The sequence below is a fragment of the Ascaphus truei genome, chromosome 6 (assembly GCF_040206685.1).
Source record: "Ascaphus truei isolate aAscTru1 chromosome 6, aAscTru1.hap1, whole genome shotgun sequence".
NCBI lineage: Eukaryota > Metazoa > Chordata > Amphibia > Anura > Ascaphidae > Ascaphus > Ascaphus truei.
In genome coordinates, this window is record NC_134488.1 from 112,012,115 (window position 1) to 112,024,683 (window position 12,569).

The 12,569-nt window shown below is 41.0% G+C and overlaps 1 protein-coding gene across 3 annotated transcripts in view; it reads left to right on the plus strand.

Moving 5' to 3' along the window:
• The first annotated feature begins 286 nt into the window (after positions 1–286).
• Positions 287–12,569, plus strand: part of EPHA8 (EPH receptor A8) — a 206,801-nt gene continuing 194,518 nt past the window's right edge. The window contains exon 1 of one of the 3 annotated variants that reach the window (XM_075605786.1): positions 287–582. In XM_075605786.1, coding sequence (XP_075461901.1) covers positions 501–582 — 82 coding nt within the window. In that variant the 5' untranslated portion in view covers positions 287–500. The remainder of the gene's footprint in view (positions 583–12,569) is intronic. The other 2 variants (XM_075605784.1, XM_075605785.1) reach the window with 2 other exon arrangements.

Here is a 12,569-nt window from a genome sequence, read left to right on the forward strand (position 1 = left end):
AATTTTATTTGTGCTGGAAATAGCAGGTGGACCATTGATAAACTGACCCAAACTAATACTCCCCTAATATGTAAGGCCGTGGTAATTGCTTCCTTTTGAATTAAAGCAATAACTCAATGTCTGGCCGGTCGTAGAAAGTGCTTGGGCTTCACTTTCGGACGGGGGATGGCCATCAGGTGCTCCCTTGTCAGCGATGAGGAGAAGTGTTAGAAGGAAGAGTGTACTGTCTGTGTGTGTTTGGGGATGGTTTAGCTGTGGGATGAAGGGGGTGGGTTTCAGTCATAGCAAAGCCCTTGGACACAATTGGCTGCTGGGCTTTGATAGGCAGCATACCCCCCTCCTCTTGCATGCAGCCTGGCTGTGAGTATGTGAGCAAATGTGTTTAAAGTGCATTAGGATTTGCCTGGGTCTGCTGTAACACACATTGATACAGTCAGGTACTGAGGAGAAGAGCGAACGCCAGACAGTGAGAGACGATTCCGCACCGATACACAGTATCAATGGCACAGGCACAAGGGATTGCTTGCATTCTCTATATTGGCTTCTCTTTAGCCTCCTGTGTTCCTGCTACGAACAGTGAAGGTAAGAAGCAAAGTGACTGTAGCAGAAGGGGTTAAGGTGTTTGATTCACTCCGCTGTGTTGTAATGTTGGCTCGCGACTCGCTCTGGGCAGAAGGCAGATTTTCTCCTTTTATTTATTTATAACATTTTTACGCAAGCAGCCTGATGTTAAGGAAATGGCTCAATTATTATTATTTAAATCATTCAGCTGCCACTTCAGTAAAACACAGAGAAGTGATACCGTAAGCATCTGCGGCGCTAGTTTATTTTCCTAACCGAGCACTTTACCGAAACCGTACCTATCAGACAATATAGCAATGCCGTTGTTGCGACAAGGAACGCTTTTTTGTGTCACCCCCACATTGTGGCCTTTGAGAGGCTATAAGATTTCGGTAGACATAGCCACAGTCCACAATACTAATGTGCTACAGTATTTCAGATCCCTCCACTTGTGCCTGTGGCCAAAGTTCACTTGTGATGTTTTTTCCCCTCGGTGCAAAGATGCTTTGAAGCTGCTTAAAATATGCTGAGCTTCTATAGGCAAAGGCTTGTCCCTCCGTTCCTTCTTTCCCTGCCTGGGGCAACTAGGTGGGACGGGTCCTCTGATCTGTGAACAAAAGCTGTCGGCCACTGAACTTGATACAGTATCTGTGTCAAATTACTGACTGTTTTGTATTTTACACTGTTAGGAACTCAGGTGTTATTTGGACTGTATCCCCCTATCATAGGAAATATACATGATACACTACAGACACCCACACTTACAGAAATATACTCATATGCACAGAAACGTAATCATTTAACATACATGCAGGGGAAGTGCGTGTTATTTTTCGAGCTGTCAGATTAAGCTTCTGTACCAGGTACGCTGACTTCTACATACAATTGTAAAAACTATTTTTTAAAGTTTAAATAACAGGCACTATAAGGAATGCTGGAGGCAGCTGAATAAATGCTTCAAACAAACCATCATCAGGTTTTGAACACATACTGTATGATGTTGCATGTTGAACTACGAAAATGTACACGGTCACATGGAATAATTGCTGCAAATATACCTGTTTAAATGTGTTAAAGGTAGGGTATTTTATGCAGTTCTCACTGCCTGTATACTCAGTGCTGTCCAAGACCAGATACTGTAGGGAGGAATAGTAGATCAGATACAATACCCATCAGAGGGGGGGGGGGGGGAAACCTTTTACCCCTATACTATAGCTACATTCTAATTTCATTGATTTTATATACATACATAGACGGAACACTATTGCCCTTCAATTGTATTGTGACCAGAATTCTTATGCTTCCAGGAGGTGTATAGTTTGTTGCACGCTGCCATGTGCTTATATTCTCCACTTCAGAGAACTCTGTAAATGTATCTTCATGTGATGTGATGTGCGTGTCTGCCCAGTCACGCAATGCCCTGTGTGCATCCTCTCAGTCACGGCATGCCCTGCGCACATCTCCTCAGTCACGGAAGCCTGTGCGTGTATTCCACTACTTCAACAAAAGACAGGCGTACTCACGCAATGTGCCTGTATATTGTATGGGCAGACCTGCTTATAAAGGACAGTTGGTTGTACCGGGCAGAAAACTGATCTCATTATACATTTAGTTTAAACAAACACACACACACACACATATATACAATTACCCGTGTTAATGCGAGTTAATTCACAAAATAATGCGTTCTCCTTAACCATTGTTTCAATAAGACTATTGTTAAATAACCTGCTAGCGTTAACAGGTGCAATCACGTTATATGTGTGTCAATGTGTAAAATGTAGCAAAGATATGGTTCCCGCTGTCGTGTTGGTGGGATACTCTGATATTCTGCGTTATAACACAATATGTTATCAGCAGGAGCAATGAAGTCTGCTACATCTGTGTATATATATTTATACACACACACACACAATACCTGCATTGCCTTACAAGCTACAGCCACACATAGCGTAAAGCAGGACATTAATTCTACTACATTTTTCCTTTCGTTTACAAAATACTTATTATTTGCCCCGGAATGCCATTCTGAAAATAACTGGGATATCTATTCACTTAATTTGACAGTGATCCAATTTGCAGGGATTTTACATCTCCCTCCCTCTCTGCACCTTGATCTGCAAGCTGAAATTTCAATGAGAATTTTTGGTAATCAATGTTTTTCAGTGAGAAACGACACTTTGCTAAAGTATATAGAGGATAACCAGACAAGGGCAGAATTACCTCCTTGTACTGTATGTAACGAATGAGTCTCCATAGTCTCCCGACGCACAGGTGCTGTAGATAATCAGTGTATTCGGCACTCGGACATTTGTTTTATTTGTCGTTGCTTTGGCCTAAAAGCACCATATCAAGAAGTCAATAAATTCTATAATACACATTTCAGCTCATTCATTTAATTAGACAGCTAAAGAAGTATTTGATGAAACATGGCATTCTGTATCATCCATCAAACCCCTCCCAAAAAAAAAACCTACAACCACATCATTCCAAACTCTTTCATTTTTATGTGCCAGCTTATTTGCTTATAAATGTGAAGTCTGTGGCTGCATAATTAGTTTTTTGAAGCGCTGGGAAATAAAAAGTTTGACTTCATTAGAGGCGGAAACTGTTCCATAATGTGGTAAACGGCCAATATGTATGTGCTAGAGGGGAGTCCATTTTGTATAGTGATCCTAATTTATTTAACCCCCCCTTTGCTGCCAGAGGCGCCCGCAATGCGATACAGAGCAGTCCCTTCTGGCAGCAAAGAGTTAAAAGAAATAAATGTGCAAGTAGTAAATAGATTTATAGCGGTACCCCCAGAACTCCCCGGTACCCCCAGTGCATCCCCAGAACTCCCCGGTACCCCCAGTTCGTCCCCAGAACTCCTCGGTACCCCAGTGCGTCCCCAGAACTCCCCGATAGATGAACTCTGCCCTTTTTTCTGTAGATTGTGTTTATTTTTTAAATGTCACATCATTAAAGATCAATTTGCAGAACAACTGACCCTAAGTTTAGATCACATGGCTCTTTAAATGCTGCCGTTTTCACGAAATTCTGGCAATAATTGGCTAATTCTCAAAAATCAAAATTTCTGTCCCCTGGACAAAAATGTTGTGAAACGTAAGAGAAACGCGCAAAAAAAAAAAGGGGGTGAGAGGCAGATTTGAAGAAATGCGCCCATTAATCGTCCCCACACCCTCTAATGCAACTGGGCATATAGAGAACAGAGACATTGCACACGGACAGCATAAGCACAAATGCACAAGATTATAATGTTATCAGCATACATTAGATCAATAATATATGAGTGGGTGTGTATTTTATTCTCTCAGTGTTTCTGGGTTAGCCTGTAGACGTCGTTGCCTTTGCACGCGTACCAATGCCCTCTCTCCCTTTTCGAGGAATGAGAAATTAACTCATTTTCTATTTTCTTAGTGTTGAGTACTTCAGTATTCGGCGATAGCGTATTTTTTTTTTTTTGGACTAACAATTATAATTATAATTGATATTATAAGACAAGCTTTCGAGAGTTCTCTTCTCTTCCTCTGGTCGAGCAGTTCTGATTTACAAAATATTCCACAGATGTAAAAAATTTAAATACAAGATATCAATCCAAGGCAGGGGATGTAGGAAAGGAATGGCAGGGAGAATGGTAAGTTTGACCCAATGTCTAACTGGCATAGAAGTTCACATGAGACACAGCACTACTCCTTAAAGCCCCTTCTACCCCTATATCAGTGTGTGTTATTGAATTTGTATATAAGCTTTACATGGCAGAGGGATCAGTTAACCCCCCTAATTGACAGAGGAGGCAGCAACATATTGTAGAACAGGGTTAAAATCTGTGGTTAATGTACAGTCCAGGGGCGGGCAACTCCAGTCCTCAAGAGCTACCAACAGGTCAGGTGTTAAGGATATCCCTGTTTCAGCACAGGTGGCCCAGTTGAAGACTGAGCCACCTGTGCTGAAGCAAGGATATCCTGAAAACCTGCCCTGTTGGTAGTTCGAGGACTGGAGTTGGCCACCCCTGGACGGTACAAAATATTTTCGTAATGAGAATTAAGGACTGATGAAATCCTTATTGCACGAGAGAAAAGCATGTGTGTAATACGAGTGCTGCTAGCTTTCCCTCTTGTCATGAGAATGAACCTTTGAGCAGCGTCTGCTGTATTTTACTCGCTAAAGGGCTGAAACTTACGCACAAACCCTGTAATGATTGCTCCAATTAGAGGAAGGCTGCTAGCTATTGACATACTTAGGGAAACCGCTACCTATGTTCAATAGAAGCTCCGCTTGCTAAAGGTGCAGTGCCACTTAGCAACATGCTGTGTATTGCAGATGCACTTAGCCATGGAACAACATGCCCTTCAACTTGTTTACATGTCGTTTTATTTTAGTTTTTTTTAGCCCCAAATCCTTGCCACAAATCCTTGCCACACACTTCATAAACAGCATGCTACAAACATTATACAGTATACTGCTTTGAGGTAATTCACAGTTGCATCCTAATGTCTTGAAGATGTAAAAGGATCATACTGTATATATTGTTGGTCAAGATATATGCATGTTATTGGTATTTTAGGTGAGATTGCTCCTGTAATTGAAGTAGCATTGTCATGAAAGAGAAACATTTGTGTCACGTGGCCTGTTACTGCAACACAAGGCTTTAGAGAACACAATGGTAACATTTAATACCACACTTGATCCGCTCCGTCTTCAAAGCAGTCATGTGATGGTAACCTAACCACAGGAGTTTGACATGGTTATAATACTTGGGAATGAAAGGTTTAGGTAATGTCAGCCACCTGCTACTTTCTAAAACAAGAAGTCACTTATAGATGTAAGAGAGTTCATTGTTCCCTCTGGTGGGATGTGGCGGGCTAGGCTGTGATATTCTGCACCATGACTGCCACTGAATCCTATGATACTGGGAAATAGGATATGTTCTGTTATCACTAGAAACAATTAGGCTGGCTACATTGTAATGTCATTTATGTAGCTATACTAGAGATCCCTCTGTATTGAGTAGAATGAGCCACAATGATAGCTGTATTTCAGAACTTAAAATGTATTTATTATAAATAACAATGTGAAGTTACAAGGTGATATTGCTATTAACACAAGGACACACAGAGCTGTCATGGGGTTTCCCAGGTCCCATATCTATTAAGGTCCAAAAGACAATAGGGGAGATTTAGCAGATCAAAAAGTGAAGACTTCAGACAGAGATTCAACTTAAATCTATGGGAGACTGATGCTAAAAAGGAGTCTGACTCACTGAAAGAGAATTTAAAAATGTTGGAACCATACGCTCATATACTTTTTGAATTAGGAACTATTTCCCATTCTCAAGATAGAATACATTTGTACTGGGAAGTCTGCAAAATAAGTACTGGGAAGACCATGTGGGCACTGGGAAAATAGGTGTAATGGGATGTTAGAGTGATGCTCCAAGGAAAATGTAAAATAATAATAAGGGTGATCGAGTTTCAAGGGTCCTTTAAAAAGGTCTTTAAAATGTTAGATTCCAAAACATGTCCGTCACATAATCAATCATATGTCTGTTGCCGTATTGGATCACAAAAGTAGTGATACTGTGCCAGTGTTAAAAGCAATTCTACAATCCTTAAACACTGGGTGAAAAAGCGTAAATAAAGTGGAACTAAAAAATAAAAAAAAAGTTATTTGGGTTTGTAAAATAGGAAAGTAGCATTTAAAAAGTAACACCAAATTAAAAATCTATATTTTTTTTAAATCAAGTATTGTTATAGGGTTTTTACTGTCATGATTTTGCCCGATAAGTAAAATCTCAAAACACGAGAAGCAAAAACAAGGTTGTCCCCTCAGCGCCAGGAAAAGACTATATTGACAATATTATTACGACTCGTGAACTGATCAGTCCTTTGTTATCTTGTGGAGAAAATGTTGGCCAATTATTTTTCTTTATAGCATGTGTACTCTGGTCAGTAAGGCCATTGGGTAATTATGGTGTAATTCACTTATAAAATAACATAGGTGTGCAATAGCACCATGCTGGAACCTTAACCCTTTTCATGCCATGTTCCTCAAGTACCACAAACATTCAAAGATGTTTAGCTTCCTCTGACACAATTAAGGACTAAAAGCAAGAAACATGTATTTATTCCAGTAGAAGGGAATTAAAAACAACAAGTGTTAAAGGACTGACATATTTACTGGAATAGCTTATGTTTCATACATTTAATTACCTTTCCATTTTTGGCCTTGAAAATCGGACTCCTAACTATCAGAATGGCAAGTATTCAGAGAATGAGTCTACACTTCCCTTGGAGGAGGTTCTTCAAAGGGTTATTCATCCCAAGCCTGCTTGTTTGGTTTCAGGACCCACACAGCTCAGATGAAAGTTGCTGACTGTGGTCAGATAACAGTGAATGTTCCAACTCAAATTAGTCATTGTTGCAAATAAAAATATAACTTGTGAGCACATTCACATGTCTCAGACAGGTCTGCAAACCTGCTTTTCACCATTATCTCTTAGCCTACAATGTTTCCATTGCAGCCGGGGGTTCTGGGAAATTGTTGCCGCACATTTTTCTCTTGTTATTGTGCTTCTGACTAGTAATGGGCTATGTTGGAATGGAGATATACAGTACCAGTGAAGAAATGAGAATGAAGCATAGAAGGCAAAGCACGCAGTCAGCTGAGCTCCCTGCGACTTGCAAAGCGGGGAGTGCAAGAAAATAGTTCTCTAGCAACAACCTGTCATCACTACTGTACAGTATGTCATCCATTATCAGATGTGGTTTTGCAGTGGATGTCATTACTACTGTAGAGTGTCACTGCTGCCCTTGTTTAAATGTCATTTATCCTGGTTCAGATGTAGTATTACTTAAGTCAAAGCTGCCAGGTAATTGGCATCGCTCCCTTAAAGTTGCAATTGCGATATATTCACCAACATTATTTCAGTTGCTGAGTGCTCTGTAAAACACCAATTTCAGATATGTAAAATGGTTCTAATTCAGTTTGTGAACAATTTCATGTTTTTTCCCGCCCAACTTCGGTGAAAGAGCATGAGGAAGATGTGATCAATTACTCCGTTAGGGAGAATGGGTTTCGGTTTACCGGCTGTCACATTATAGTTTTAGTTTGATCATTTATTACCAGTTCACTAGATCTGCATTTTCTTTTGTGTTTAGACTTAATTCTGTTGCCACCAGAGGGGCCAGTCTCATGTGGCAGAAAAAAAGGGTTAAAACGAAACACAAAATGTAAAGCTGCAAAACCTCCATTCACATGCAAATATTGTATGCACCTTTAATGTCAATATCCCACATCTGGCAATCACAGAAGGTGTTAAAAATAGAACATGAATGGGACATGGAACTGACTGGACTGCTATGAACATCCCACATTTTCTATATGTCTATTGGTGGTTTAAAAAAAAAAAAAAAGTAATACTGTCCTCCAATAACTGGGACTGCAAATGGGTGATGTGTAACATCAATATCTAGTGTATACAGTATATATGAAATTCTGTCAAATGTTCTGTGACAAAAAGTAAGCAGTGCCTCTAAATCCCAGTGCCTGTCTCTTTTTAAATAAAATTAGTAGCAGTTTATCTGGCCGTGTAAATGATGCTAAAAAATGGTGGTAGTGAGGCAAGCTGGCAAGGATAATCATCCTTTTCCTCCTGATATATAAAGGAGGTATAGTAATCTGCCGCACTCATCAACCGGATCGCTGGAGTCTCGAGGACATTTTCACCGTTTATTTGACAAAGAAAAAGCACAACGTTTCGGGGAAGTCTTCCTTGAGACGTTGTGCCTTTTCTCTGTCAAATAAAGAACATTTCACATGTCCTCGAGACCCAGCGATCCGATTGAGTGCGACAGAATACTATCCGAAGCCATATCAGTGTTGGTAATCTGAGCACCTCATTCTTGCATCTACATCTGCATTGGTCCTTTTTTAAGTTTTTGTCAAATACAAATTGGCTCTAAAAATTGCTTGAGAGTCAACATTGTGCTTATTTTCTCTCTTTCTGTTTCTCTCTCTCCCTATGCAACCTGAATCCTAAAGCATCAACCCTTCCAAAGAAATTCCTAATCCTGTAAGAAAAGAGGCAGGGAACGTGGGGTGCTCCTGGGCTGAACCTCGCTATTTCCCGCTGCAGAAAACCCCTGTTTCCACCAGATACTTACAAGTGATGTGACCAGTATTACTGGTATTTCAAGTAGATTTAAATGGCCTTCCGAAAGAAAGCCGCAACTGATGATGTTGCGGCGTCCTATTAGCCCAAGTTTTGGGTACCCAGAACGGAAAATAGCACGGATCAGCTCTAAGGGACCCTCTGCATCTTATCCAGTAAAAAGGGTGGGGGAGGTTTAAAATAAATGTTGATGCTATATTATAACTTTCTCTCAGGCTACAGGCACCCTGCTTCCTATTGGTAAAACCACCAATATAAGGTCCTCTGGATACTGCGATGTGCCCCCACCAATGAAGAGTTCCAAACATTCCTCCCTGTTCACTAAACATATTGGATAAATTGCAAAGCAGGCTTAATGTAAGACTGCTATAATAGCTCCCAATACACATTTATTTACTATAACAAACACCCCCAATACAGAACAAAATATGTACTTTTTTTTTTTTTTTTAAATGAGCCTCTACAATTTAATTGTAAGATGCCAATTTAAAAGAAAAAAAAATAATCTAATTATTCTTGGTAATAAGAAATTTCTTGTTACCCATTTAAAGATTTCCTTAACCAATTTTTGTGCTGTGCTATGAATACCATTAATCCCACATTGCAATAGGAGCCATACACTTGCTCTGCCTACAAGAACCATTTCTGCGTAGACTAATGACTGACTAAATTGAAATCCTCAATCTGTTCAGATAAAGCTTTGGCAGAAGCTAGTGAGAAGATATTTGTAAAAAAAAAAAAAGTGAATTTAAAAGCACTTGTTTTACTATTAAAAGCAAAATCTGTCACATGAAAGCAGCCACTCGCAAGCTTTTTTTTTTTTAACCCGCTGAAATCCCTAGGAATACGTTCTTCACGTCACATGTATTTTTATGTATATTTTATTCAGGATTTTTATGGTACCTTTCTTTTTTCTTAATTAAAAACGTTAATTTAAAAATGATTCTTTTTAAAATCTCCTTAAGAGTAGATTTCTATATTGTAATGTTTTTAGTCACCCAGCAACCTGTTTGAGAATCAATGGGGGTTATTCATTAAAGCGCGATAGTGCCGCTTGAGCACACGATGCAGAAACTCCCATTCAAAGCCATGTGAGTTTCCAGTGCTCTGGAGACCATTCAATGCTACTGCACCTTAATAAATTACATGTTGCCTGCTGGAAGCTCAACTATTGCACAGCTCAGAGAGAACTCGGCTATTACACATGTAGCCCTCTTACCCCCACCCTAAGTGAGATTGAGGTGGGTAGGTGTATCTGACTACTTATCAGTGTGGTGCTGTACCTGTTTGGCAACCAGGAGGGCTGAGCTTCCGCCACGGGGAACCTGGGGTGAATTACTCTTACTACTACTATATGGTGCAGCGCCTCCACCTGCGATGGCTCCCAGCAGTGCGGGAGTTGTTCCTCGCAGGACACATACAAATGAACACATACACTGGATGTAAAATAGCAACGGTCTTTACTATATGCAGAATGTAACTTAACACATACATCAGCAATACACAACAAGATATATGTACCATCCTCTGCCACTAGCTGGCAACTATAACCTTGCCCCTAACTGGGCTATAACCTCCTTAGCCCCTAACTGGGCTATACCTTTACACCCCCTTCCCAACCCCGTGTCCAAAGAGTCCAAGCCCACCCAAGTGTGTGAACAGGCCTGTTACACGTGAGGAGCAAGTTAAAGTTGGTGCACGTGTGGAAGGTTGTAAATACCTGGGTGTCTTCGCAAAGGATCTACCGGCGCCGCTTGGTCCAGCGCTGATCTGTACCTCCGCGTGGATGGGGTCCAGCCGAACGTCCCACCATAAGGACAGTCTCTGTATCAGCAACACAGCTTACAGGAACATGCAGCAACACTATCACTGGTCCCTGCACTAAGGAACTACACAGGGTCTCTCTCTCTCCATACACTAATGAACTGCACAGGATCTGTCACTAGATCCCTGCCTAGCACACAGCTGAAGGGGCACAGGGTCCTTACCTAAGGGCCTGTCCCTATGAACACCCACCCTCTCTAGTGGGGAGTCAGGACCTCAACTCTAGCCTGGGGATTTCTGGCCTAGGGCATAAGCTCGCAGCTCTCTGCCCCCCTTCTTTCCCCCTCTGTGTCCTCAGCCTGACTGAACAATCCCTGTCTGCACACAACATTGTATCAAATCCCCTGCTGCAGAGAATCTGCAAGTCTCAGTGGCTGGCTGGCTGCAGGTGACAGGGATCATAGGGCATTCCCCAGAGGCTGCTGGGAGATGTAGTCCACTCAGGATCTCTTTCCTATGGGAACCGCGTGCGCTCTCTCTCCTGCGCCTGTGCGAAGCTGTAATGGCCGCCACTACGCTTAACTGCGCCTCAACTTCCCAGAGCTCCTGCACACTTGTAATGGCCACCGCTACCCTTGCCAACCTCTGCGCATTGCGCGAACCTCGCGTCACAACCAAGAAGGCGGCGCCCACCGGGAGAAGTCGCCGTCCCCTTCCCCCACTGCCACAGGGGTAAGACAGGGGGCAAAGGGACATCAAAGAACCTGGGAGTGACCCCCTTACACACAGATCATAGATAAACCCCAAAAGTAGAAAGAGTGCATAGACGAATATATAGCACACAAAAAACAAATCTTCATATTAAAAGGTGACACACTGTATGTCCTCATTTGCATGTCATTACCCAGAATCCCTGGCAGCAGTGGAAGCATAGTTTGCTAAGCGATAATGAGGAAAGGCAGGATTGCAGACCTCTCGTCTCAGAAAACCTATGAAATTTGTAGCGTACAAGGCCGCTGACCTACAAGACCACAGGTCAAATAAAAGGAGGCTTTGGGGCCTATGCTATAAGCGTCGATAAGCCACTTATCGATCACTTGTCGGACTACTACTGCTATCCAGTAGTAAGCGATAAGTGAGCGATAAAGGCATGAATCGTCAAAAATTTCAGCCGTCATAAAAAAATCACCGGGTGAGGGGCGATAAAGATAATGATAAAATATAAAAAGATAAAAATAATGACAGATGAAGAAAGAAGACGGTGACAGAAGATAAAAGAAAGAAGATTTTTTTTTTTACCTGATGCTGGTCTTCAAGGTGATTGGCCTTGGATTGTGGGTGATAGAGATTGCAGATACAACGGGATTCGGAGGGTGAAGACTTCTAAAGGTAAGTAAAATATTGAATGAATGTAATTGTCTTTTTTGCAGTTTTTTCATTGTACAGTATTTATTTATTTTTATGTTTGTGATTGCCCATTGACTGATAATGTATTAATCTGTGCCGGGTACAGATTAATACAATGACAGGCAATGCATTTTTTGGCAAATGCTTGTTTTGAATTGAATGCCATTTTTTGTATTTGTTTTTATTGTTTGTATTCAATTGTTTGGATTTTGGATGGCTTGTTTTTAGTACATTTTAGGATTGGTTAGCGTTTTAAATTAAATTAATTATTTATTGTGTTGGCTACTGGCTACTGGTTTAAATTCATTAATTGTTTTGTTGGCTAGTGTTTAACATTAATTAATTATTTTGTTGGTTAGTGCTTTTATTGATTACATTTATTGGTTGGCTAGAGCTTTTATTTATTTAATTGGGGTGTTTCGGTGCTCGTGTATATCTTTAATTATTGTGTATTTTTGGCCTTCAAGCTTTTTTTTAGGGTGACCATTGACTGTTATAGTGGCTTATCATGCCCATATTATATGGGTATGATGTACCACTATGCCAATCAATGGGTAGAGGGTGGATATAGTGGTCCCGGGGTGGGTGGTTAGGCCTCTTGGGTGGGTAGCGGGAGATGGTGGTTAACACCTTAATTACTATAGAGGTTATTAACCGCTAAAGG